This window comes from Harpia harpyja, chromosome 11 (genome assembly GCF_026419915.1).
Source record: "Harpia harpyja isolate bHarHar1 chromosome 11, bHarHar1 primary haplotype, whole genome shotgun sequence".
NCBI lineage: Eukaryota > Metazoa > Chordata > Aves > Accipitriformes > Accipitridae > Harpia > Harpia harpyja.
In genome coordinates, this window is record NC_068950.1 from 8,423,227 (window position 1) to 8,448,375 (window position 25,149).

At 37.8% G+C, this 25,149-nt stretch overlaps 1 protein-coding gene across 4 annotated transcripts in view; it reads left to right on the forward strand.

Annotated features, from left to right (window-relative positions):
* The window catches only part of KIFAP3 (kinesin associated protein 3), a 75,441-nt gene that overhangs the window by 25,073 nt on the left and 25,219 nt on the right, over positions 1–25,149 (forward strand). For all 4 annotated transcript variants that reach the window (XM_052801315.1, XM_052801316.1, XM_052801317.1 and 1 more), the window contains exons 11-18: positions 3,681–3,781; positions 8,266–8,374; positions 10,458–10,570; positions 11,518–11,683; positions 11,891–12,016; positions 12,407–12,505; positions 13,984–14,069; positions 23,571–23,760. In XM_052801315.1, coding sequence (XP_052657275.1) covers positions 3,681–3,781; positions 8,266–8,374; positions 10,458–10,570; positions 11,518–11,683; positions 11,891–12,016; positions 12,407–12,505; positions 13,984–14,069; positions 23,571–23,760 — 990 coding nt within the window. The remainder of the gene's footprint in view (positions 1–3,680; positions 3,782–8,265; positions 8,375–10,457; positions 10,571–11,517; positions 11,684–11,890; positions 12,017–12,406; positions 12,506–13,983; positions 14,070–23,570; positions 23,761–25,149) is intronic.

Sequence of the window (25,149 nt, forward strand, 5' to 3'; positions counted from 1 at the left end):
CAATGAGTTCATTATGATTCATGTTTTATTGCCATAAATACCAGAAGAATCCATAATGACTAGGCCATTATTTTCCAGGGCTGCCCTTACTGCTTTAGGCCATTTGGCTATTCCACCTTCAGTCATAAAAAGCTTGATGCTCAAAACTACCAGCATTTGTAGGCCACAATTTTCTGGCACCCCACCAAAACTTTGGTGATTTTTATGAACACGTTTGGCAGAGATCTGTTTTTTCTTTTCTTTCTCTTGCTTTTTCTAGTTAGGGGAATAATTGATGCCTACTGTACCAAGTCATAAGGAAGTCTTCCTTGCAGTGTCTGCTTTTTCATGTGTGGCCTTCAGTATTAGTCAAAAATAGCAGAAAAGGTATCACTTTCATGCTTTGGAAAGCTGTCCTCCAGCCAGATACTGGGCAGGGTTTGAAATTTTTACAGCCAAGTCTCTAAACAATGACTGACTTAGGGCTTTATTCATTAGCATTCAGATGAGTATAAAGTAATTAAAAAAAAAAAGCTTGGTACTGGCATATTCAAGTAATAGTCAATAGTTGCCCAGTTATGTTTTTGGGAGTGAAGTCCCTATGTAAAAGCATGGCAGTTGGCTTGCTGGATTTTTCAAACAGTCTGTCACTTCTTACCCTTTTTTACAATCTTCAGCCTGCAAGATGATGCTTAATGTTTAAAATGCTGTAGACGTTGAATCTGTTCTCCTAATCTTCAACAAACTAATTACGCAGTTTCCAGTCAACTTTCCAATAGGCTGTATGCTTCCTAATTGAGCACAAGATTAACAATTGCATTAAATCATGCTGGCTGTCCTCAGAAACAACCACCACCTCTTGATTTTCCTGAAGCGTTTGATTCTTTGGATCATGAGTTGCCACTGTTTTGCATGAGAACTGAAAAAAGTCAGGAGGTTCTGCTTTTTCTCCACTGAAGTGCTTCCATAGGGAGAATGGGACAGTGAAACTTCCAAACATCAGCCTGAAAATTGTTCCTTTCTGGGAAATTAAAATGAAGTAAACTTAAAATGCATACACCATTAAATACTTAAAAGCTGGTTTAGTTGCACACTGTTATATTTTAGCTTTAGTTCTGTAGTTTATTTTCATCTTCAAGTTAGTAGAATTCAGGGTTTTTTTCTATTTACTCGCAATTGAAAAATATTTCCTTGCTGAGCCTGTGCAATAAGTCCCTGTAACTTAAATGCTCTAAACCCTTCTCTGTTCCCTGTGTTGACAGTAGGACAGGGGAATTCAGGGAAAATGGGTCATTTAACTGCACAGCAAGAAGGAATTTAAATTCTACTCTTCTTTTTGAAACTATAGGTGTCTTTGCCTTTTGTGTGTCGTGAAATCTGCTTTATGGAACACACTCTGGGAGAATGATTTAAGTGCTAGTCATTAAAAACCAACTCTTTAAGAGTTTGTTCAGATAAAATAAATTGATTTGAATTCTAGATATTCTTCACACTTTAGGTTTAGTATCTAGGTCTTTTTGCTTATTTTTGGTAGTTTAAAAACCGCGGCAGTGCTGTCATTCAACACTGATACCCAAGGTGTTGTTCAGGCATCAGAAAGGTTATTGTGACAGGCTGGACCTTTGACAAAAGGGGAGAGACAATTATGCAAAGAGTTTATTCTCAAAAAACCAGAAGGCCTTTGCTGCTACAGTAGGCTATTTTATTTGAAAATAAGCTACCAGTATTGCCAAATACCAGGAAGCTGCTATTGCTACCAAATGTAAGACTGTATCTTAGCTGATGCTTTGTCTTAGCACAAATGAAGCTTGCAAAATAAGGAGGAAAAAAGCCCCATGAAGGACAGAGGTTAAAAAGATATAAAGAAGTATCATTCTTGTTGACTGCCTGCCAGTTCATACCTGCTGAAGGTCTGGTCCAACTGCACTCCAGTTTGTTTTTCCTGTTGCTGTTCTGGGGAGCCAACTTTCCTCCCTTTTATACTGGCTTACCTTTTACTTCACATAGGGTTTCCTGCATTATCCAGCAAAGTGTAATTGTAACTTGAGTCTTAAATTTGAGTCTTGATGTTTGAGTCTTAGAGGCATGAAAAGAAGTGTTAAGAGGAGTGTAAACAGCTCTTTTTTTCCTAGCCCCATGAAATTTGAAGGCATAATTTACTCTTTAAATTTTTATATTTGCTTAGGAGAAGCCTTTAGTGTTGTATGTATGGGAAGTTTTTTTCATGTAATTGTTGGATTTACAATGTCACTACAAGTGAATAGGTAGGTAAGATGACCAGTCACAAGAGAAGCAGAAAAGATAATAAACACTTCATTTTGTTTGCTTAAAACAGAGTGTGTATGCTTTAGCAACTATAGTACTGTCTGTGCTTTTATTTTAATAATAGCCAGAGTAGCTTTCAGATGTGGGCATTATCCTTTCTCCAGCTGTTAAGTGCATGGAAGGTTGTGGTACAAGTTACGTTTTTTCACACAGGTAAGAATCCAGAAGGATCTGAAAGGTCAGCTATGTTTTTAGGCTTGGCATTGGAATGAATATTTCACTGTTATATGGCAACTGCCAGAAGGGTTTCATGGGTCTTTTTGGTAATTCAATTTTGAAAAAAGGCACGAATGTGCATTCTCAGGATAAAGGCATCATATCCTTGCTGCTTAAAGGAAATTCCATCTCCCAATAATGTATGCAGAAGAAAAATTTCTGTTGGTTGCTGTTTGAGGTCTTGATGCTTTGCCAAAGTGTTAAACAGATATGTTCTAACTTAGCTTAAACAGAAGTGGGAGGTAGAATATTTCTGATCAGTTGTATAAGAACTGTGAATAAATTCTGAGTTGGTGACCTTATTACATCCTGGTCTAAGTAATATAAATGTTCAGATGAATGTTTTATCCCATATATAGCCAGCACCCTGCTAATGTAGGGCTAGAGGAGAGCTCAAGAGAATGCTCAGTCCAGATTTCAGCAGTGAGTCAGGATCAAATTCGTCTGTGTTGTTCTTAAACATTTGTATGTTTGTCTAAGTTGGTTTTATAGAACCTTTCAGTTAAATACTTCACCGCGTACTCACGTTAACTGCTCCAATTTTTCTTGAGAATTTTTTTTCTCTTTGGTAAGTATTAACATCAAAATATACTAATGTCGTCTTTGAAATGTGTGAAGCACAAAAGGCACCCACAGGATAATATTATCATTTAGGATAATAAAACAATCAGTGTGTGACTTACTTGAAAGGCACTGGATTCCTTCTACAACAATTTTTAGTGGTAGTTCATATTTTTGTCTCTGGCATTGGTACGTTTTTTATCATTTCACTTTGAGACAAACTTGTTGCTGATTTAGTTGTGGATATTCCTGTTGAAACATTACATTTGATATTTAATTTCCTAGCTGGAAACTGATGAAGGCTTTCTCTGGATAGCCTGTCATTATTAAGTGTTCCTTTCACAAAATATATTCCTTGCAAAGTGGGGTTAAGGAAGTGTTTTGAGGTGCTGGGGAGAGGGGAGTAGTTAGCATTGCCTTTGTTCCCTCTTTGCACAAATATGTGGTTCATTTGGATAGGGCAGACAAGATGTTGCATTTCTGATTTAAATTTTCCCTCTATTAGCTAGGATTTTTGTGCTTTTTGTTTTCCCCTTTTAAGTGTTTATAACACCTAAAATACCAGGCTTCTATTAATATGGATTATTTTCTCCTTCTAGCAAATGAAAACTACAAACAAGTAGCAATGTGTATTCTGTATCACATAAGCATGGATGATCGCTTTAAATCAATGTTTGCGTACACAGACTGTATACCACAGGTATGTGCTTTTATATATGATGAGATGGTACGATGCATCTTTCCCTCTGTCTTCCTCGCTCATAGCAGAGCTCGCACTGACACCCACAGGCGAAAGTGGGAACAACCACGATGCTGCTGAGTCGGTGGTGAACTGCCTACTCATCGGGCAGTCTGACTGTTCTTGCTGTCTTTTATTGGTCCCCAGAAAAAGGATAGGGGACATATTCTCTGTCGGTGCTGCTAACAGTTGAGCTACATCAATGAATCGGTAAAAATATAGGTGACCTGATGAATTTCTACAGAAGATTGGGAATGCTTGAAAGAGAATAAAGCCTGTGCACAGCACATCCTTAGGGAACCTTGTGGAAAGTATTTCCTTTACAGTTTTAGAAGGCATTCTTTTCTGATCCCATTGGGTATCAAAATTTCAACGTCTTCAGTATTACAGGATATGAACTGGAAACCAGCCAAGCAGTGTTATGTTGCTACATGACAATTCCTTTTCCAACTGCAGGCATGTACAACAGGGGAGACTTGAAGACTATGGAAGGCTCTTCACTGATCTTTCAGGCTACAGTTTGTTGCATAACACTTTGTCTCCAGTCATAGTCTTTGATCTGAGCACAGACACAAGATCATGGGGGTTTGGGTTTTGTGTGTATTTTTGTGTGTGTGTTTTGTTGTTTGTTGTGTTGGTTGTTTTTGGTTTTTTTTTTTAACAAGTACCAAATCCTCTCTTACTGATCTTTTTCTCAGTCTTGATGAGGCTGGAGTTGAGAAAGCCTGCATTGCATAAGTGTAAAAGCTCTCCAGTAGCTTTTTCAGAATTGCACCATGTTATCTTCTTTCCTGCCAAATGTGTTTTTAACATCAAATACATCCAGAATGGGAAGTTGCCATGGAAAGTTTTCAGAATGTTTCTGGTCATTATCTCATGACAAAAATGGTGATGTTTTTCCAAATACAGGAGGATTTTTGGAGAATAGAGAGGGGAGAACTGGTGGAAATAACTAGTATGTGTTACAAAATGGTCTTGTAAACATCCTGCTGACTGCCTTTTCTGCCACAAGAAGCAACTATATGTTAAGGCATTTGCATAATATGAGGGACCTGCTTTGTTCTGAGCAGTCACCGGCCAAACCAGAATTTATGCGCTGTGATTCAGGGCTTGCTTATGACGTGCTTTCAGGGAATCCTGGCATGGCTTTTAGATCCTCAGTGCCAAATGTAGAGAGCTGTGGAAACTTCAGTGATATCATACTCCGAGCTTTGGTGAACATCATTGTTCTGATAGGCAGTGACTGCTTAAACTAGTGCTTACAGAGCTGTAACCAAAGACTAGTGGAGCAAGAAACAAGTCCTCTGCCTTACTGGATTTTGGCTAGAACTACAAAATTCAAAGGATAACTATGGCTATTGATGTTTCGGTGGTCAGTGTAATTATTCACAGATCACATCTGCTGACTGTTCAAAAAAGACAAGCGGGACAACCAGAGCTTAAATTTTATTTATGAATATTCAAAATTAGGACAGTTACTAAGAAAGACAGAGGTGGTAGAAAACATGGGGAAGTGGATAAGGTATCAGGAGAAGAAAATGACCTTTTTAAAAGGACTCCCTGCCATCTGATTCTACCCTGGAAAGCCAAATTTTCTTTTCAGTAGTAGTGTGTGCCCTTCAGTGGGTTTGTTTTCTTTGGAGGAAAGATGTCCCTCTAAACTGGCAAATACTCAATAATGAATGTTTAGCTATTGTAGAAAGTGACTGGAAAATCAGTCCCCTGTTGTCATTTTGAAGAGGCGAAGTGCTTGACAAGGGCTTGCGCGTGCTGTCCCAGGTAAACATCCTTGTGGATTGCAGGAGTTAGTGGGTGCTATTCTAGTAACAGTTAAAAGTCAGTATTAACAGTTCATTCTTGTTTAGACCTCAGCAATGCGTGTTTTGTTTAAATAGGTGCAAATGCCATCCAGATGCTTATAAAAGCCTTTATTGGTAATAACCTGGCCAATCAAAGGGCATGGTTAGGCAGTGATGTCATGGTGATATTTAATATTTTACCGCAGAGCAGTGTGCAAGGTTCTCCGCAGCTACCCACATGTTTTCCACCACGGTTGTCCTGTTTGGCCCCTCTTTGATCTATAAGCTTCTTTTCAGCTTAATGCTGGTAAACGTCCTCTCTTGACAGCACCCTTTGCTCCTGTCCGCCATTATCTGCTGAAGTTCAGAAACCAGAGCATCACTTCAAACAGCAGAGTTGGGGAGTAGCCGGTCAGGAGAGATTCCTGAGGCATGCAGTTCTGGCATAATCATTCAAAGATGTTTGAGCTGGGCTTGGGGAGGGGGTTGGACAGAGGTGTATGTGAACAGAGAGCTGTGGGGGTTGGCCTCTGGTCACTGGTAAATAAGTGAAGGCAGGTGCCAGAGAGTCTAGACACAGTGATTTCAGTCCTGGTCTGTGGTATCTGATACTCTATATGGGACTTGTCTGATTGAACACTACTGCCTCTTCATTGCACATGCTGCAGTCTTTTTACTGCCTTCCTGTTAAATCAGTAAAAGATGACAATGGACATAGTAAAAGCAGAACAAATTTAATTTTAATATTTCCTATTTGGCAGCAATTACTCTTCCTTTTGAAGTGGCACAAGAAGCAATCAAATTAAATGAAGACATAATGGGAAACATGGAGCTCGTACGAAACTATTATTTTAAAATTTGAATGGCTTTAATTGAAACTGGATATATTTTTTCTTTTTATAGAGAAGTAGTTCAGTAATTAACAGTGTAATCCCATCTTGTTAAACATCTAATTTCCACAGATTTTGTATTGTGTAAGTAATGAGAATGTTTCCCTTCAAATTATTTGAAGGGTTTTAAAAATCTGTTTTTAAAGGTTTTGTAACAGAAGAGTTGCAGGGGGTGATTTTTGAATGCTCATGTTCCACTTGTTAAGTGGCAACTTTCTTCTCTGGTTAATTCACTCTTATGTGACTGTCAGGCTTACGGATTTAATAAACTAGGGATTTTATAAGTTCTTGAAACAACCTAAGGAAATCTGATTCTACTTTTTTAAGAAAAGGAGGAAGAAATCAATGATAGCTTTTAAGTCAGTACATGAAAGTCCCAGAAAAAGAGATGAATAACTATGCTGTAACATAAATTTTTATTATTTTTTTATTACTTTATTTGGGTCCATTTATGAGATAGCAGGCTGTCATTCCAATAGATAAACATACAGAATTCCTGTAGTAAAATATTTTGGAGTGAAATTCCTGCAATCCTATTGTTCTTCCCCTCCCCCCCCCCCCCCCCCCCCGGGTTGTTCACCCACTTTCTCTAGTTTTTAATGCTTTGCAAACTGTCTTTCCACCAGGGGGCAAGCACACAAATATTTAATGATTAGTTGTTGCTTTCTTCTCCCCCCACCCCTTTTCCACACACACTGAGCTACATTTTTGTATCTTATGTCCCACTTATCTTTAGGTTCAGTTGTTTCTACTTTCAGTAATCTCAGTCTTGTCATCATGCTGCTTTGCATTATAATCTTGACATGTCTTATGGACTGAGCAGGTTTTAGGAGCAAATATGGTGATGTCCTGCAGCCCCTCAATGAGGAAGCCATGCAACTTGTCTGCCATGGTTGGAAACAGAGAAAAAGAAACAGATTTGAGTCATGTTCATATATTCAATATGCCATTTCAAAAAATGTTCATATTGAGCAAAATGAGACTAGATAGCCTGTGATGTAATGGACAATACAGGTGCCAGGTATATAAAATTATGGCAATCCATAGGTTATTATTCCTAAGGAATCATCTGGGAATTCACTGACACTTACTAAAGAGTTGGAACAGGATTATAGGCACTTGTCTACTTATGTTAACCCAGGTTGTTCTCTCCCATTACCTAAAGAATACGACTACTACTGAGAAGTCTTTGGTATACGGCAGTGTTCAGCTCTAGTAATGGAAACAGCAAAGATAAAGCATGTTGCTGCAGACACGGCTAATTTACCTATCAATGGCGTAATCTCAAAGCAAAATAGTAGTAGAATTATTCTGCAATTAAGTATCCATTTAGAGTCATAATTTTATTAAACAACCAGGTATTAATCTGACTTTCTGTGGAACTAAGTTGTGGGGTTTTTCTTATACTAAGTCTACCTAAAATTTCAAACCAAATTTATCCATTCACAACTTTAAAAAAAAAACAAAACAAACCAGTAACAATAAAAAAAATCAGTGGTAGCAATAAAATGTAACTAACCCAAGTTAATTTTAGGTGATGAGTGACTGCCGTTTTTGGCACTTTATAAGCATTGTTATCCCCAAATAATGGAACTATACATCTTGTGCCCTTGACCTTTTTAACTTTACTGTTCCTGTAGAAATGCTGAATATTAATTCAAAAAAAAGAAAAAGCTACTGTAGTTGACATCATAACATTGGTCTTCTAATGCTTTGGAAAGATGAATGGCTGAAGTGTGCTTGCGTTTCTTGGCAGTTAATGAAGATGCTTTTTGAATGTCCTGATGAGCGAGTTGACCTGGAACTTATTTCTTTCTGTATTAACCTTGCTGCTAACAAAAGAAACGTACAACTTATCTGTGAAGGTAAGGGTACTGAGATTTTACTGTTTTCTTGGAGATGACACCACTTTTATATATATATATATATATATATATATATATATAAAATTTTATAGATATTGTCCTGGTTGTAGCTGGGATAGAGTTAATTTTCTTCCTAGTAGCTGCTACAGTGCTGTGGTTTGGATTTGGTATGAGAATAATGTTGATAACACACTGATGTTTTAGTTGTTGCTAAGTAGTGCTTATCCTAAGTCAGGGACTTTTTGGTTTCCCATGTTCTGCAAGTGAGGAGGTGCTCAAGAAGCTGGGAGGGAGCGTAGCGAGGACAGCTGACCTGAACCAGCCAAAGGGATATTCTGTACCATAGGACGTCATGTTCAGTATATAAACTGGGGGGAGTTGGCCAGGAGAGGCCGATCACTGCTCAGGGACTGACTGGGCATTGATCAGCAGGGTGGTGAGTTAATTGCATTGTGTGTCACTTGTCTGTCTTGGGTTTTATTTCTCTCTCGTTATCTTCCTTTTCATTACTATTATTATTGTTGTTATTGTTGTTATTATTATAATATTTTATTTAAATTATTAAACTGTTCTTATCTCAACCCATGAGTTTTACTTCCCCCCCCGCCCCCCATTCTCCTCCTCATCCAACTGGGGCAGGGGAGGAGTGAGCGAGCGAGCAGCTTTGTGGTGCTTAGTTGCTGGCTGGGGTTAAACCATGACAGTCCCTCTTGGTGCCCAACGTGGGGCACAAAGGGTTGAGGTAACAACAGATCTGATCAGAGTGTGTAAAACAAATTAGCTGTAAGTGTTTATTGTATTGGTTTCTATTAAACCAAGACATATGCTTACATATATAAATTATGTATATTTGAGTTATTTATATATGTATATGTATTTTTAAAAAATAAAATGCACCTATTTGGGTAATGATGGCAAGCAAATGGCCATATCCTCCCCAAAATTGGTCTTGGTGGCAGGAGTGACACTGAGTAGCTGCACATGCCCACATCTCTTATGCATGTAGTTCTGTAAAATACACTGATGATGTTACTGTGGGAAGCTATGGCTGTATGGGAAGATCAAGATATTGTTCTGCCTGGTGCCTAAAATCCATCTTCAGCTAATCGGCGTTTCACCAGCCAGTACCAAATTTAATACACAGTGATGTCGTTTAGTTGCATCTTTCCATCAATTTTTTTTAATTGAGCATCTTTTGGGTTCTAGTATTTTGTTACGTGGTATAGATGGGTTCTGCATTTTGTTCAGTAGCTCTCTAAATTGCTTTTAAAGTTTCATTATTTTCATACTAGCAGCTTTAAATGGAAGATTATTATTCAGTATCTCTAATTTTCAATTGTGCTCAAAATTTTCACTATAAACTACTATAATAAATTACTAGACTTTAAAAGGAACAATTGCAATCAATGGATTCTATGGCCAGCAATTCCACTTTAAAATTCTGTGCATAGCTCTGTAGAAGGGGGAGTAGCGAGATCCAATTTTATATGAAAGGTACAAAGGAAATTCAAGCTATTAGCACTTATTAGATAGGCAAGGTGATCTTTTGGAAGCATAATGGTAACAGTGGGACTTGCCCTATGCAATCAAGTGTATGTTATGTGTATTCCCATGTCATGATCTACATGACTGGTAAATAATCTTTAAAAACCATAAGAATGTATTTATTCCATGGAGTGGGGAGAGAAGTCTCTGAGCTAGCACCAACAGCTGTGCTGCATCTCCACTAACTGCACTTGATTATAGGATGATGATTTAGATCTAGAACTTTTCTTGGTCTGAATAAATAAATAAGCACACCTGAAGCATTTAGTTACTTATCTAACTTTTTAAGTGTCCCATCAGTACATATGGTCATAGTAGTTGTTTTAGAGAAGCTATAGAATTTATACAGAGCAGGTCTTTTCTTTTCAACTTAAACTTGGAAGAAGAAATAGTTCCTGTCTAGATTCTTCACTTTTTCCTTGTAAACTTTTAAAAGTTAAAGCTGGTTTTTTGTGTGTGTGGTGTTGATTTTTGATCAGTCAGTACTTTCCTCATTTTTTTTATTTGGAGGATTTCCTAAGTGTTTGTTTCTTTTCAGGAAATGGCTTGAAAATGCTAATGAAGCGGGCTTTGAAATTTAAGGACCCATTGTTAATGAAGATGATCAGGAATATTTCACAACATGATGGGCCAACTAAAAGCCTGTTTATTGTAAGTATTATCTGTTACCTAATGTGATCTCTGATTCTTTCTACTGGAAAAGACGGCTTTGGAGAGCTGCTGTTTTGTCTTTACAGGGTGTCCAGTTTAAGTTTTCTTGGCTGTCATGGATTGATTTATGTTTTGTTTTATAAGGCTGGTAGATCTAAGGTTGGTAGATCAGTGTTTGGATCCCTCACTACAGGGAAAACAGATCTAAAGCAGTATCCAATAAGTCCCTGTTCCAGAACAAACACACAAAAACAAGCAAACAAAAAAACCTGAAAACCCCCAATGCTGGGGTGCACATCATAATAATTAACAGTTATCCTAAATTTCTGCTTTCAGAGCTAGAGGGAAAAATAAAGTAGGGTTTTTTTTATACTGTGCAAAGTCTTTTGTATAAGTGGATATTTTAAAATTTTGAATACTTAATATTCAGTTAATCATGTAAAGCTGCCCTCTCAAAAGTAGGGTGGGAAACACAACATCCTAATTGTGGAAATTTTAAATGTACTGTTAAAATGAGGACTGAATATCAAATTGTCTTAAAGCAGTATGGAATTAGTAAGTAGAATGCATGATTCCCCTGTTTGTGTCCCCAGAAATCTTGTAGTTATTTGAGGACTCCATTACTGTCACTAATGCAGTATGGTGTTTGCTATTGTCGTTCTCTCATTTTCTAACAGCTTTCTCAAACTGTGTGTGTAGTAGCTACTTTTGGAACATCTGAACAAATGATCTACATCTCTTGAAAGTGAAAGGATGGAAAGGAAGAATGCTGAAATGTTTTCTTGGCTTATTCTTCAACTGAAATTGAAACTGCCTTATTAGCCCTCATTTCAGGAGAAAAGTCTCCTTAGCGTTCTTTTGAGAACTAGTTTTGATTTGACCAAGTTGTGAGTTCCTCAGAACCCCAAATTATTCACCTGTAATGTTTGTTGCTATATTTTCTTTAGGACTATGTTGGTGATTTAGCAGCTCAAATATCAAATGATGAAGAAGAGGAATTTGTGATTGAATGCCTGGGAACACTTGCAAATTTGACCTTACCAGATCTGGACTGGGAACTTGTGCTGAAAGAGTACAAACTGGTTCCGTACCTCAAGGATAAGCTAAAACCAGGTCTGTACAAAGTTTGGTTAGTTTTTCAAAGTAGATTCTTCTGAAGAATACTTAGAGTGCTCTTTCAGAGTAGAGTCTGTTTACCTTTATAATTTGTGATTGTTTGGGGAAACGTAACACTGAAGAACATAATTGTATCTAGATAAATGTGCAACTGCCACAAGATTAAGAATTTCTAGGAGGTAATACTTTGTCTTGACTTACCAGGTTCTGCAGAAGATGACCTCGTTTTAGAAGTGGTGATAATGATTGGAACAGTTTCTATGGATGACTCTTGCGCTGCTCTGCTGGCTAAATCTGGGATCATCCCTGCACTCATTGAGCTTCTAAATGGTATATTGCCATGTTTTACTTTAGGTCTTGTTTTTCAGAGACATTTAGTTGACATAGCTGTGCTGTAACAAATGCACCATTCATTTTCTCTTGTGAGGCGGAGGTAGGTGTTTTGTATATGAAAGGAAGAGCAATTCCTCCGTTATTGATAGAGAGACTAGTAGTCTAATAGATTTGATTTTTCCCATACCTCCACAACTCTTGCTTCAATCTGTGGTCTTTCTACTTGACTGGAGCAGGGAAGAAAACACTCATTTTGTATTGTCAGGAGATGAAATCTCACGCATGCCACTGAACTGTCTGGCTGACATGTAAGAACTGGGCTTTCTCTAAGCATCAAGAGCTTCTAGTTGTGAGATCTGAAATTGTGGTGGTTTTTTTTCCTTGCAGCTCAGCAGGAAGATGATGAGTTTGTCTGCCAGATCATCTATGTATTTTATCAGATGGTCTTCCACCAAGCCACCAGAGATGTCATTATCAAGGAAACACGTATCTTTTTAAACAACTAGAGTTACAGCACTTAATTTGCCATCACTGATGTTTGGCCTATATTTCTCTTGCATAAACCTCCTGATCTAAACCTCCTGATCTCAGAGGTTTCTTTGTAAATGGTTTATTTCAGCTGAAGAAGAAAATCCAAGCAGCCTCAGCATGTAAAGGGACTGCAAGATTATTAGTAAAGATTAAAAGTTAGTTTGCTTTGAAACAGGGAGGGGGATCACTGGACATGACCCATTAGTTTTTATCCGATCTGAATTACTGTATGGATTTGTTTTGCAGATCATAGTTAAAATCATAGTCCATAGAAAAACTTACATAGAGTATAGACAAACTTCTTGCACTGCAGCATTATACGTATATGTTGCATAGTCTGAAGTTGTGTGCATTAAAATAATAACATTCTTTCTTATATCGGTCTAGACAACATAAATAATGCCTGCTCTGTGTTTTTCATCCACCTAATTGTTCTTTGAACTTTGTTTGGCATAAGTCTGCCATCTTCTTTCTGCTATGGAGACTTTGATTTCTGTTCTCCTTTTTTTACCTGATTACTGAATCTGTTCTTTGGTTGCCTCATGTCATGGATCTGTTCAATTTTTTTGTATGGTACTTATAACTCTTATTCAGTCTTTACTACTTATTCTTTCAATCACTGCTGATGTTGAGCTCATTCAGATGATCCAAAAACCGTGGAAAGAGGCACTAGTTGTCTTTGTGGGCCTTAACTGAATGTTAAATTTTATTGAAACATAAGGAAGAGGTTGAATGGAGCCCTTGTAGGGATAACAGATTAGTGATTACTTTGCTAACAATACAAGGACTACTTCTTAATGTCCTTTTTCCTTTAAGTTCTGTGGAATATCCAAGAAGCCATTTGGGATGTTGTTCTTTGTCTTGTGTTTGGACTCCTGGGTAGCTAGCTTTAAAAAAAAAACAAAAAACTTAATTGCATCTCTTTTTATATCTGTAATGATAAAGCACCATCATTTGAACAATGCTTTTCTCACTCAAATTGAACAAGACTAGTATTAGTGCTATCACGTGCACAGTAGATTATCTTCAATGTTTTTGAGACAAATACATTGGAAACCTTTTTTTAAAACAAGACAACTCCCTAAAGATTACAAAAGTAACAGTCTCAAAAGATTAAACCATTCCACAGAATCTTTGCCTTTTGGACTAACACGTTAGGTGCATGGATTTCCTGTAACAGATCAGAATGTATTTTCTTTAAGGGGCATGTAATTTTTCTTCAGCAATTTTGAAGAACGTTTGGGTATCTTAATGTGATTTTAAAAAAAAAAAAAAAGTGGTTGAGAGAAGGCTGCTGAACTTCACATGTGATGGAAAATTCCTGACTATGGTACTTAATGAAATTTGCAGTTGGAAGAAGCCTAGGCTGTAAAAAAAAAAAAAAAAAAAAAAAAAAAAACCCAAAACTTTTTTCCTTAACAGTTTCTTTCCAGAGGCTCCAGCTTATCTTATAGACCTGATGCATGATAAAAATGCTGAGATTCGCAAAGTTTGTGACAACACTCTGGATATTATAGCGGTAGGTCTGATTTTTTTTTTCATCATCTGTCCTTCAAGAACCTCTTTACATGAGAATTCTAAAATAACTAAGTAGCAATAACTTGTAAATTGAGGATATTTTTCACGTGCAACTTTCTAATCACATAGGTAAAAGATAAATTTTCATGGGACAATGACAATTTTTAATCTAGGCTGTGTACCAGACTTCAAAAAAGTGCATATATACTTTGAAAATTCATACTAGTTAGCTTTACACTACAGACACTTTTAAAGAGTGCTTTTATACTTAAATAATCACACTACATTTCATTATTTCTTAGTTCTCCAAACAAATGGCTTTTGTTACCCAGCAGCTTTTATTCAGCTTTTCTACATCGCCTGATGCCAATATTTGTTTCAAAAAGAAAATGTGGGTGGTGATCCTGAAGCTGGTTGTTTTCTGCTGGGGGGACAGTTAGTTTAATATTGAACTCTTTAATATTGTCCTCAACTGTTGGATAGGTGTCCTGGTTTCAGCTGGGATAGAGTTAATTGTCTTCCTAGTAGCTGGTATAATGCTATGTTTTTGAGCTAGGTATGAGAAGAATGTTGATAACACTGATGTTTTCCATTGTTGCTAAGTAACGTTTAGACTAATGTCAAGGATTTTTCAGCTTCTCATGCCCAGCCAGCGAGAAAGCTGGAGGGGCACAAGAAGTTGGCACAGGACACAGGCAGGGCACCTGACCCAAACTGGCCAATGGTGTATTCCATACCATGTGATGTCACATCTAGTATAGAAACTGGGGGGATTGCCGCGTGGGGACTCACTGGGTGTTGATCGGCGGGTGGTGAGCAATTGCACTGTGCATCATTTGTATATTCCAATCCTTTTATTATTACTGTTGTCATTTTATTAGTGTTATCATTATCATTACTAGTTTCTTCTTTTCTGTTCTCTTAAACCGTTCTTATCTCAATCCACGAGTTTTACTACTTTTCCCGATTTTTTTTCTCCCCCATCCCACTGGGTGGGGGACGGGAGTGACTGAGCAGCTGCGTGGTGCTTAGTTGCTGGCTGGGGTTAAACCATGACAATAGGTTTTCTTTAGCTACATGACTTCATTTGTGCAGCTATCCATTGATCACAATAAACTTTTGGGACAGTTGTTTTGTATTAAGCTGCTAACCTGGAAAAAAGAAAGAATACTAAATTATGGAGTGCTATTGCTTTATCAGCTCTTATAGCATGTATAATCTGCTTCTGGGGATCCCTGACTCTAGAAGCATTAATATTTTCTAGGGTATTCTTCAATGAAGTAAAGACACTGTGAAACTGATTCCACTTAAAAGTTGCATTTCCTTGTTAAAATTCCTCCTGGCCTGTTTAATTGAATTGACTTCTATTGATAAAAAGAAATCTCAGCATTTTGTAGTGTCTTAGGATTGTACAGACTGTACATCCTTTTGGATGTAGAGTAGCTGTCATGAAATTAAATCTTATAGCCAAAGAGAACTTAACTATGAGTGAAGAGTAGTGCCTTTGACTACCTTAATGCTTTTCCTATCATCTGCTTAGTTTCTTCAGTTGAATTATGCATATTGCAGCTTGTTCTCTGAAAGGTTTAGCGTAGTGTAAGACCTAACTTACGCTGCACAATACTATAGTCTCTTTTGTCTTTTTTCTGTTATACTCATTAGTAATGCCTTCTAATTTATGTCTTTTTACTACTTTTTTTAGATGAATATTATTTTCTGTGTTGGAATTCTTTTTATCTGGCTCTGGTTTTGCTTTGTGGAGGTATGGAATGAAAATTGTGGCAGGCAGTTAGTGGCAGAGTTGCTGTTGACATTCATTGAGGGCAAGTTTTCAACTAAGATGAATTTGCACTTAGTACTTACTTATGACGGGCACTATGTTCAGCTTACCAAGATCAATTATTTCCAGGGACATCTCCAGTGGAAACAGTAGAAAGATTTTTAGATTCTGGGTGAGGCCAGACAATCCAAGTGCTTCCAACGCTTGTTTTATCTTGGGGCCAGTGCAATTTCTAAGTGTCTCAGGCGTTGGATTTGTTCATGTTGGGGAGCTTTACAACATAGTACATACTACTATCTGGTTACTGAAAAATGATGTCGGTAATATTATTAAGCAACATCTATAGAATCTAGAAGAATAAATACATTAAGACATAGCTTCATATTCAATATTAACATTTGAGTAAAATGTACTTGGCTTTTTTTTTTTCTTCCTAAGAAGAGGTAATTTTATGCTAGCCATGAGTAAATGAGTGCTATGATAATGGAAGGGAAAGGCTTCTTACCTTGCAAGAAGCATTGGACAGGACTTCTAGAGCCTTGAGGAAGAATAAAGGGAGGAAATTATATGGTACTGCTGTTATTGGGGGTAGGGGAGAAAGAGATCAAGCATGTACTGAGAGTAGTTTGTGTGGTGGTAAACTATTTTTTTTTCTTTGGTTGTGGAGCAGTGCCACACTTAGAATGGTGTTCACTGGTAAGTTAGGAGAGTTCCCTTTCTGCAAGGGTCTTTTGAGCTTTATTATCTAGCTGTTGGGTTTTAAGTTGCATAAACCATAACTAACACCATGCCCCCATGGGGAACAGGAAGCACAATATGCCCTCTTGTCTGGAAGACAGAGAGAACCATTAATTGATTGCTTTCTTGGCAATGTTGTAAGCTGGTTGCACTTTGTCTCCTAGTACCAAAAATCACAGGCAAAAATGACAACACATTCCAGATGGTGATGGGAGAAGATGTGAAACATTAAGTTATCAGAACCTCAGATCTTGATAGGTGTTTTGCCGTTCAGCTCAGAGGATATGGTAAAGCAGCCTGTAAACACTGAGGTGTTTGTTTGTGTGGCAGTTTTACACACTCAGCGCCTTTGGAGGTGTCTGAACAGAAGTAGTCTCTAAGATTGGTGAAACTTCTTATCTGTGCTAAATCCACAAGAAGAAAAACTTAAATTTTCAGTCTTGCTGTTCTATATATGCTGACAGGATTAGTTCCTCTGATGTTGGAAATCAGAAACTAAATGTTGGAGAATAGAGATTTGAAAGTAATTTCTTCTCAGGGAGACAAATGCTTCTTTCACTCATCAATAAGCTCTATATAGTGTGATTGAAATAATACTGAAGAAAATCAGATGCCTTATAAGCCTTAGGGGAGATACACTTTCCGTAGTAAAGTAATTGTCACAGAAATTATGGAAATGTTACACTAGTGATGATTTGTTTAATATAGCTTGGCTGGACTCTGCCATTGATGAACTGAAACAGATGTGCTGCTTTAGCATAGTATGTGCTGGGGAGTCTCAGCTTTGCACTGGTAGATGCAAGATATCCCTTTTGTTAAAAAGAAAGTCTGTGTTGATAATTTAGGAATGCTTCAGTCTTGTGTCGTGCTGAGTCTTGACACCAAGCAGCTAGTTTAGTGTACTTGTACACCTAAAGTGGGACAGGTGTCCTGGCTCACCTGAAAGCCTGGAATCAACAGCTGGTATAGGAGTCTCCAGCAAATTAAGTTCCCTCTTCCTCAGAAGCCTGGACACCTGCAACTCAAAGCTTGTGGAAAGAAATGTCAGCTTACTCAAGATGGTTTTACTCTGTTCACCTCAGACAATATTATCAAGAGCTGAGGGGGTTATTAATCTCTCAGGTTTCTCATTCTTTTTCTGCTCCTAGCTCAGACTTATTGCAGTTAAATAATTTTCCTCATTTATTCGAAGGATATTTAATTAATCATAACCAGATCCTTGGACTGTTTAGTCTGAGCCTTCCCCTTACCCCATTTCCCCCCACTTTCCTATTTAGTGTTTTTACAGCTTTGAATCCAGGCCTGCTGTACCATCTTGTTTCTCTTTCCAAGAGTGGATCATTCATTATGCTTCCTGCAGAAGTAAAACATCTTCTAGATAGCTACAGCATTGTCCATGTGATTTAAGAAGGGCCTCATGCCGAAGGTGTTTTCCAGCTCTCATTCTTTGCCCCAAGTATTTGTAATGAATGCCAAATAACATTTGCTTCATATGGAAAGCTGTGTTAATGAACAGCTTGCATCTTTCCATGTTAGCTAAGTGTCCTGACACAAATCCTCCATGTTGGGAATGCTGGAATTTCACATAAGAAGCAAGAACGTGTTGTGAACTCTCAGTGCTCTGGGATTTGGGGCTAGCTGTGCAAGATGTTGGCCAGCTCTCTTAGAATCAAGGAAGAGCAGACCACAGGGATTTGGTGTGGCCTTTATTTGAATAGGCAGTGTACTCTGAAAATAGATAACCTTTGACTCCAGCTTGGTGTCCTTTTTCCATGACGAGTGCTGTAGTCACTCCAGGAAAAAAGGTTCTCCCCTTGTCAAGACTTCCCCCTTTCTCTGGTGTCTCTTGTTCCCCTGTTATCCTGTAACAGTCATGAATACAGAGAGGTGGGCAGAAGAGCAGCTAGGGTGTGGGGCTGCAGGCTGAACTGTTGACATATGTTTTCACTGATCAACTTCTGCATTGTTAAATTTGCAATCAGTCTGCTTTGGTGCTGGTAGCTTTTTGTGGCAAAGAGCATGCACCTGGCAGGAAAGGCTCTACCTGGACTAGAAGAATAACTGCACTGCAGGCAGCATTAGATAGGGCAGGCATGTCCTGATTGTTTCTGTCTTCACATAAACGTACCTTGGACAGATTTCCTTTTAGCATTGGTACTTGCTCTTTGGAGTTGTAAGGCTAGGAAGGTGAGCCAAACCACTGATCTCTGTTACTTCTATAACAGCTTGCCAATGAGATACCTTACATTCCTCCAAAGGAAAAAAAAAAGTATCTCTCTTCTGCTATTGACAATATAGGAACCTATGGATGGTGTACATTTTATATAGGCACCTGAATTTAGGGGGCATGAATGTTTACTCTTTCTCTGCCTTGCCTTTCATATGACAGGTTTCTATTAGCTTCCAATCAGAATGTATTTAGTGATGAACTTGATTGCAAAGAAGTGACTGTGGGTAGCACAGGTGTAAGTGGTAGGAGGATTTTTTTTGGCCTGTGAATGAATTGCCCTCCGGTGGTACTTACCCTAAGATAGGTGTCATAGACACCTGCAGAAGGTGATCTATAACATCTGTTTCTCTGGTTTATAGAGGCACATAGTTCAAATGGCATGCCTAACTTTTGGATAGCTAGACAAGATAAATCTTTTCTTTCTTAATAAATGGTTAATTTAACCTTTCCTGTAAACTGTGTTTTAGGGATGGTTAAATAATGAAGAATGTAACATATCACCAAGTACAGCCTTGAACATAATGAGCATTCTACTTACTGTATAGCAGTTTTAGTTTAGTATGAGGAATCACTTCAAATGAACCCTATTACAGACCCAATTAAAGGGCAACCACATTAAAGTGAAAAGGAAAATCTGTTTTTCATCAGCTGTGAGAGAACACAAAGCAGATCTGTGTAGCTCTATGTTATCCTATAGTGTGTTAATCAGATACAAGGTGTGACGGAAGCCAGTGACAAAGGGGACCCCTGATAGGGAACAGACATGCTCTGATAATAGGCCAGTTAACGCTTCATAATATTTCAATGGTTCAGTAGTAAACAAAGTTGGAAGTAGAACTTCAAAAAGGATGGCACATTCCTTGCAGAGTTGAACCATACATCTTCTATGACACTTCTGGATTTATGGAAACCGAATGTTAAAAACAGTGATGTCAGGGAGCTCCAAAGAGAATAAAATCAACCTTCAGGATTCCTCATTTTATGTTTCTGAACATACAGTATTTGGAGGGGGGCAGGGGGTTGGAAAATAGGCACATTCTGTCCACCTTCTTCTCATTCCCCTACCTGCTGCTTTTCTAGTAGCCTAACATTTAAAAGGACTGAAGGGCACAAAGCCATGTTTGTATCTCTATGATGTTTAGTTTTCTGGTTTAATTTTTGCAGGAATTCCTTAGTAAAGAAGGTGTGCTTCATGTGTTTAAAAAAACAAAACCCAACCAAAACCAAAACAAAACAAAAACCTCACTACACAAAATAAAAAAATTAAAAAAAAAAAACAAAAACAAAAAATGTTTTTAATAGCTCAAAATATAATTACTGGAAGACTTGCTGTGTTTTAGAGAATTGTTTTTCTCTAAACTTCTTTAATTTGGTTTCTTTGTGCCTTTTGGCTGTAGTCCTGCATTTACAGCTTTTCTTCCATTCTGATGTTATTCCATTAATCATTTACCCAGTGGTGTTTCTGCACATTTCTGTGGAAAATGTACAGACATATTCCTGATCTAGCAGTACTTAAATGAACTTTTTTGTGCTGAGGTTATGTAAATTGTTCTAGATTATTGCAAATCATCCTTTCCTAGGATTGCTGCCAGAATGAAACTCTTGACAGAACTGATCATTGATCCGATTCTGGTGCAGTGACTTCTTTGTTCTTGTTGCACATTCATAGTGAAATGCAAAGTACAAATGTAACAAAGTAGCCAAACTGCTTGAATGGATAACTTGTGATTTTTTTAAGTAATGTGCAGATATGCTCAATCTTACATCTCCTTATTTGCCATTCAGTTGCTAATCCAAAATTTAGCGAACTGATTGAGGTAAAATACCTTGGAGTTTTAGGCCTCTTAATATAGGATGGGAAATGTAGAATGCATAGGAGTATTGCCCTGTTGTTGTCTAAAGAAAAAATCAGTTAGGATCTGAGAAGTGTTAACTGATTTTTTTAGAAGGATATAAGAAGTTCATGTCTGTTTGTGACGGATGTTCAGACAGTGGTGTGGAATGGAACAGCAATGTCGGGCAAGTGGGATTCATTTGGGGTTGTAACTTTGGGAAGATTAAAATGTCTTCAAAGTGCATTTATGGTAAATGTGAATTAGGTAATTTAGCTGCTGGCCTTTCTGCTTTTGAGAACTTCTAAAGGTAAACAAGGTAATGTAAAAAGGATTCAGCTTTCCCACAGATTAGTCTAATTTGCTGTTTGTTAAATTTGTTTATTTTCCCCCACTTCTTTGCAATCATGATTTCTGGGAATAGTTTTCTTAAGACTGCAGTATGATTTCTGGCAGTTACAAGGTGTTTCTCTAAAGCTTGTAAGTAATTCACAACTGCTGGAGGCTGACATAATAGATAGCCCACAGTTTAGCTCTGGCAGATGTAGCAAAGGAGATGTTTCCAAGATGCTGGTCAGATGTCATCATTGAAAGTTATGCCCTTCCGTTTTTGGGGTTTTTTTTGTTTGGTTTTTTTTTTTTACTGGTCATTGTATAAATCTCACTGACGAGCTTGCTTTTTCCAAGGGGAACTGTTGTTTTGTGCTGTTATTTCTCGCCTTTCCTGCCTTTCCTTTTGATCAAGAGTGGAAGTGGGGGAAAAGATCAAGAGGCAGAAATAGCATGAGACGTTCTTTTTCCAAACAGTATGAGACACAGATGTGTGTTTGGGTTTTGGTGGTTTGGGTGTTTTGTTTTGGTGTTTTTTCTCCCTCCCTAAGGTTGATGCATTACTGTATGGCTGACAGAAACCTGGAATTTTGCTTGAGGCCACTAGGCACTGAGAATATCTATAGATCCTAGAGGTGATACCTGCTCTGTGTATGGAAGTTATGCAGGAGACCAGGTTTTGAACAGGACCACTTGTGTGCCAGGATGGTGCAGAGATGAATTAGAAAGGTCTAGTAATTAGCGTTGACCAGAGGTAGAATTGGAGAAATTTAGAATAATGCCACAGACTGATCAGAGCCCCAGATCTGCAGGTACTTGGATGGATGTCCCGTAAGAAGGGAGTTTACATTCTGCTTTAAGCCAAGAGAAACAAACTTGCCATTTCTCCAAGTAAAACAAAGTTTAAAAATCTACTGCCATAGAGTAAGGGTTTGTGGTTGCACAATGCTATATGATTCCCCATGAAATCTTGGATGCTCTAGATATTCGTTGTCAATGTCAGGGAATGCTCTGCCAGAATGACAGGGCCAGCTGGTTTTTGTGTTATTGACCAGTCAGAAGGGTGGAAAAGGCACAGGGTAGAGAGTGTGTTACCTATGTTGGGTTAATAGCAGTGGAGTCAAAGTGGGTTGAATATTAAATCAGTTTAAAAGCTCAAGTTCAGTCTATAGGGGTTTCTGAAGTTTAATCTGAGCTACTAAGCCACCTCACTCTGTCTTTACTGCTATTTTTTGATCTCTGGTTATGTACAGATCTACTTCTGCATGTCTAGTTGGAGCAGTTTAAGAAATTACCACTTTCACAGCCAAGGCATTGTTGCTAATTGTGTGAACAATTTTCATCCCCTTCAGGGCTAAGTAAAACAGATTTTAAAAACCTTAAACTACTGCAGCTAGATCTCCAAGGAAAGTCTGCCTAGATCATGTGTTAACCAACATGAGAGTTAAGAAATTCTTTTCAATTTTTCTCTCCTTTGTAGTTAGGTTAGAAGACAGTGAATGGGACCTGTTTCATGAGGATATTTCTTCCCACAAGTAGAAACACTTTGGTTATGAATGTTATTCTTGTTCACAGTCCTTTCATTAAAAAAGTACCAACCACACTGCATTATTTGTGAATCTTTCCAAATGGATAACATCTGCAGATTTCATATGTTGATGAGTTTCCTATAGTTAGCTGTGCCCTATCTTTCCAGCAGTATTGTGAAACTGAGTGTTATCCATAGGTCTGTGTTCCCTCAGTGGTAATCAGCAGCCCACATAGTCTGGTCTGTTTAGAAAGAGCCTTCGAAACAGCTGATTGCAATGATCATAGACTATGTCACTTCCTTCTATATTGAATATCTATGTGATCATCACTTGACTGCAATTAAGCTATAATCCACATTGAAATTTCATGTGTGCATTTTGTTTCCATAGAGGCTGGAACCTATATCCTGTTTTTCTCAGCTTTCTGGAGAAGTTCTTCTCAGATTTTAGTTTTGTATCTCAAATTCTCATATTCTCTTTATTACGAATGTTGTGTACCATTTTTGTGGGTATTCAATATTAAGCATAGAAAGCCATTATAGAATTTGACAAGAAGTTGAAAATTAAATCCTGTCTTATTGGAGCTCATGAAATTAAGATTTATTGGTTTTATCACAACCTTTTGTGTTGTATTTTCTAGTGACTAGTTGTCCTAGTGAATGCTCATCTAATGAGGACATCCAGGGTATTTGGACAGTGTTAGTAATTAATTACTGAAACCTCCCTGAAAATTGGCAGTAATTGGCTCTTCTTGATAAACCAAATGAGGAGACTGTGATGATGGAACTTCCCTGCTCAAAGCAGGAATTTTTTCTGGATGGTGTAAAGTTACAAACCATGAAGGGAAGATTGTACTGCTGCATGTACAAAAACAGAATAACGCCTAAAGCTTGCAAAATCATTCCTTTGCTCAAAATACTCTGCAAACTGAATAGAGGATTTAAGTCACTGAGCCCTGAAATTTACATCTTTTGCTGACATTAAATTCCTCTGCTATTTCCTGTTAAACCAAACAGCTTTGTCTATACCTCATCCTGAAATATTGTGTGGTGATTTTTAACAGGAATATGATGAGGAATGGGCTAAAAAAATCCAGAGCGAGAAATTTCGGTGGCACAACTCTCAGTGGCTGGAGATGGTGGAGAGTCGGCAGATGGATGACAGTGAGCAGTATCTGTATGGTGATGATCGCATTGAGCCCTACATCCATGAAGGGGATATTCTGGAAAGACCTGACCTCTACTACAATGCAGGTAAGGCAGCATATATTAGTATTCAGGACTGGGATTGCTACCTCTGTGTTTGGAACAGGAGCTTGACCTGGGGCTGTAGAGAGAAACTGCTGACTCAAACCAGTGGGACAGTTACCCTTTTGTGTCACTGGGACCAGCACTGATGCATGCTCACCCCAGGGATGGGCTTGTCCTTTTTAGGATGTTAATGATGGATTGGGTACTGTATATCCATGATCTTAGGAAGTGTTACAGGTCTTCAGAAATATCAGTAGACCTATCTCAGAGCGCTAATCAACCATGACAACTGATTTGAATAAAGGTGGCTCAGCCTTGTTCTTCACACCTATTTCTTGTGTCCACAGCTTGTTCGCTTTGCAAACACAAACCTTTTGTCATCCCTGTTAAATTTACAGCTATGGGATTTGATGCTGAATTTTGTTCTGCCTCATGAGTTAGTTCTGTAATGGAATTTTTACTGCAGATCTTGATGAAAGACTTCAATTGAGCCATATCAAACTTGTAGGTTCCTTAGCAGAGGCAATCATTCCATGACTTTCAGCTAATCTGTTTGTATGATTTTTGCCATCGTGTATCCAGTGAAGCATGTCAATCTTGTCTGTAAATATTTTTAGTTCCTCATACGAAAAAGTTTTATTACTTGACAATTTGAAGAAGTTAAAGAAACACCAAAATTATTCTTAAAAAGTCATGTTCTTATTTGAGATTAACCCTACTACATTTTCTAAAGAAAAAAAGACATTTCTCATCATTTTGCTTAATCCTACTAGTAGGGCATAATGGCACAGTTCTGTGGGATCTCAAGTGGAATTGGCTCTGTCTCTCTCTTTCTGTAAAGATTTTATAGTTATTGAGAAAATAGAAGTTGCCATACTGGATTAAGGCCCTGATGTATCTAGTCCAATATTGCCAGCTGTTTCAGAGGAAGGTTCAAAAAAAACTGCAGGAGAAAATCATGAAATAATTTGCCCACCGGATAAATGTCTTCATAACTCTTCATAACTAGGAGTTTGCTTATGCTCTCAAACTTGTGGTTTTGTATCCTTTTCAAACTCCTGGATGACTGTGCGCATTGATTTTGTTTTTAATTGCTGGATTTGAGTCTGTGGGTTTTTATTTTCCACATAAGTGTCCAGTCCTTTGCTATGAAGCATGAGTCACAAAACTCTGTCACTCTGGATGAATTTGCAGGAATAGTAATAAGAAAAACAAAACCACTAAAACCCATAAGCTTTACTTGTAGTTGCTGTGAGAAAATAATTGTGCAAGATCTCCGTAGCATTTCAAAAATTATTTTCAGAGGGTATCGGAACTTAAGGATTCTTTTTCTTTTACTTTTGATTACATATGTCAGCCACAGCAACTTGCTTTTTTTAGTGGTATGCTTTT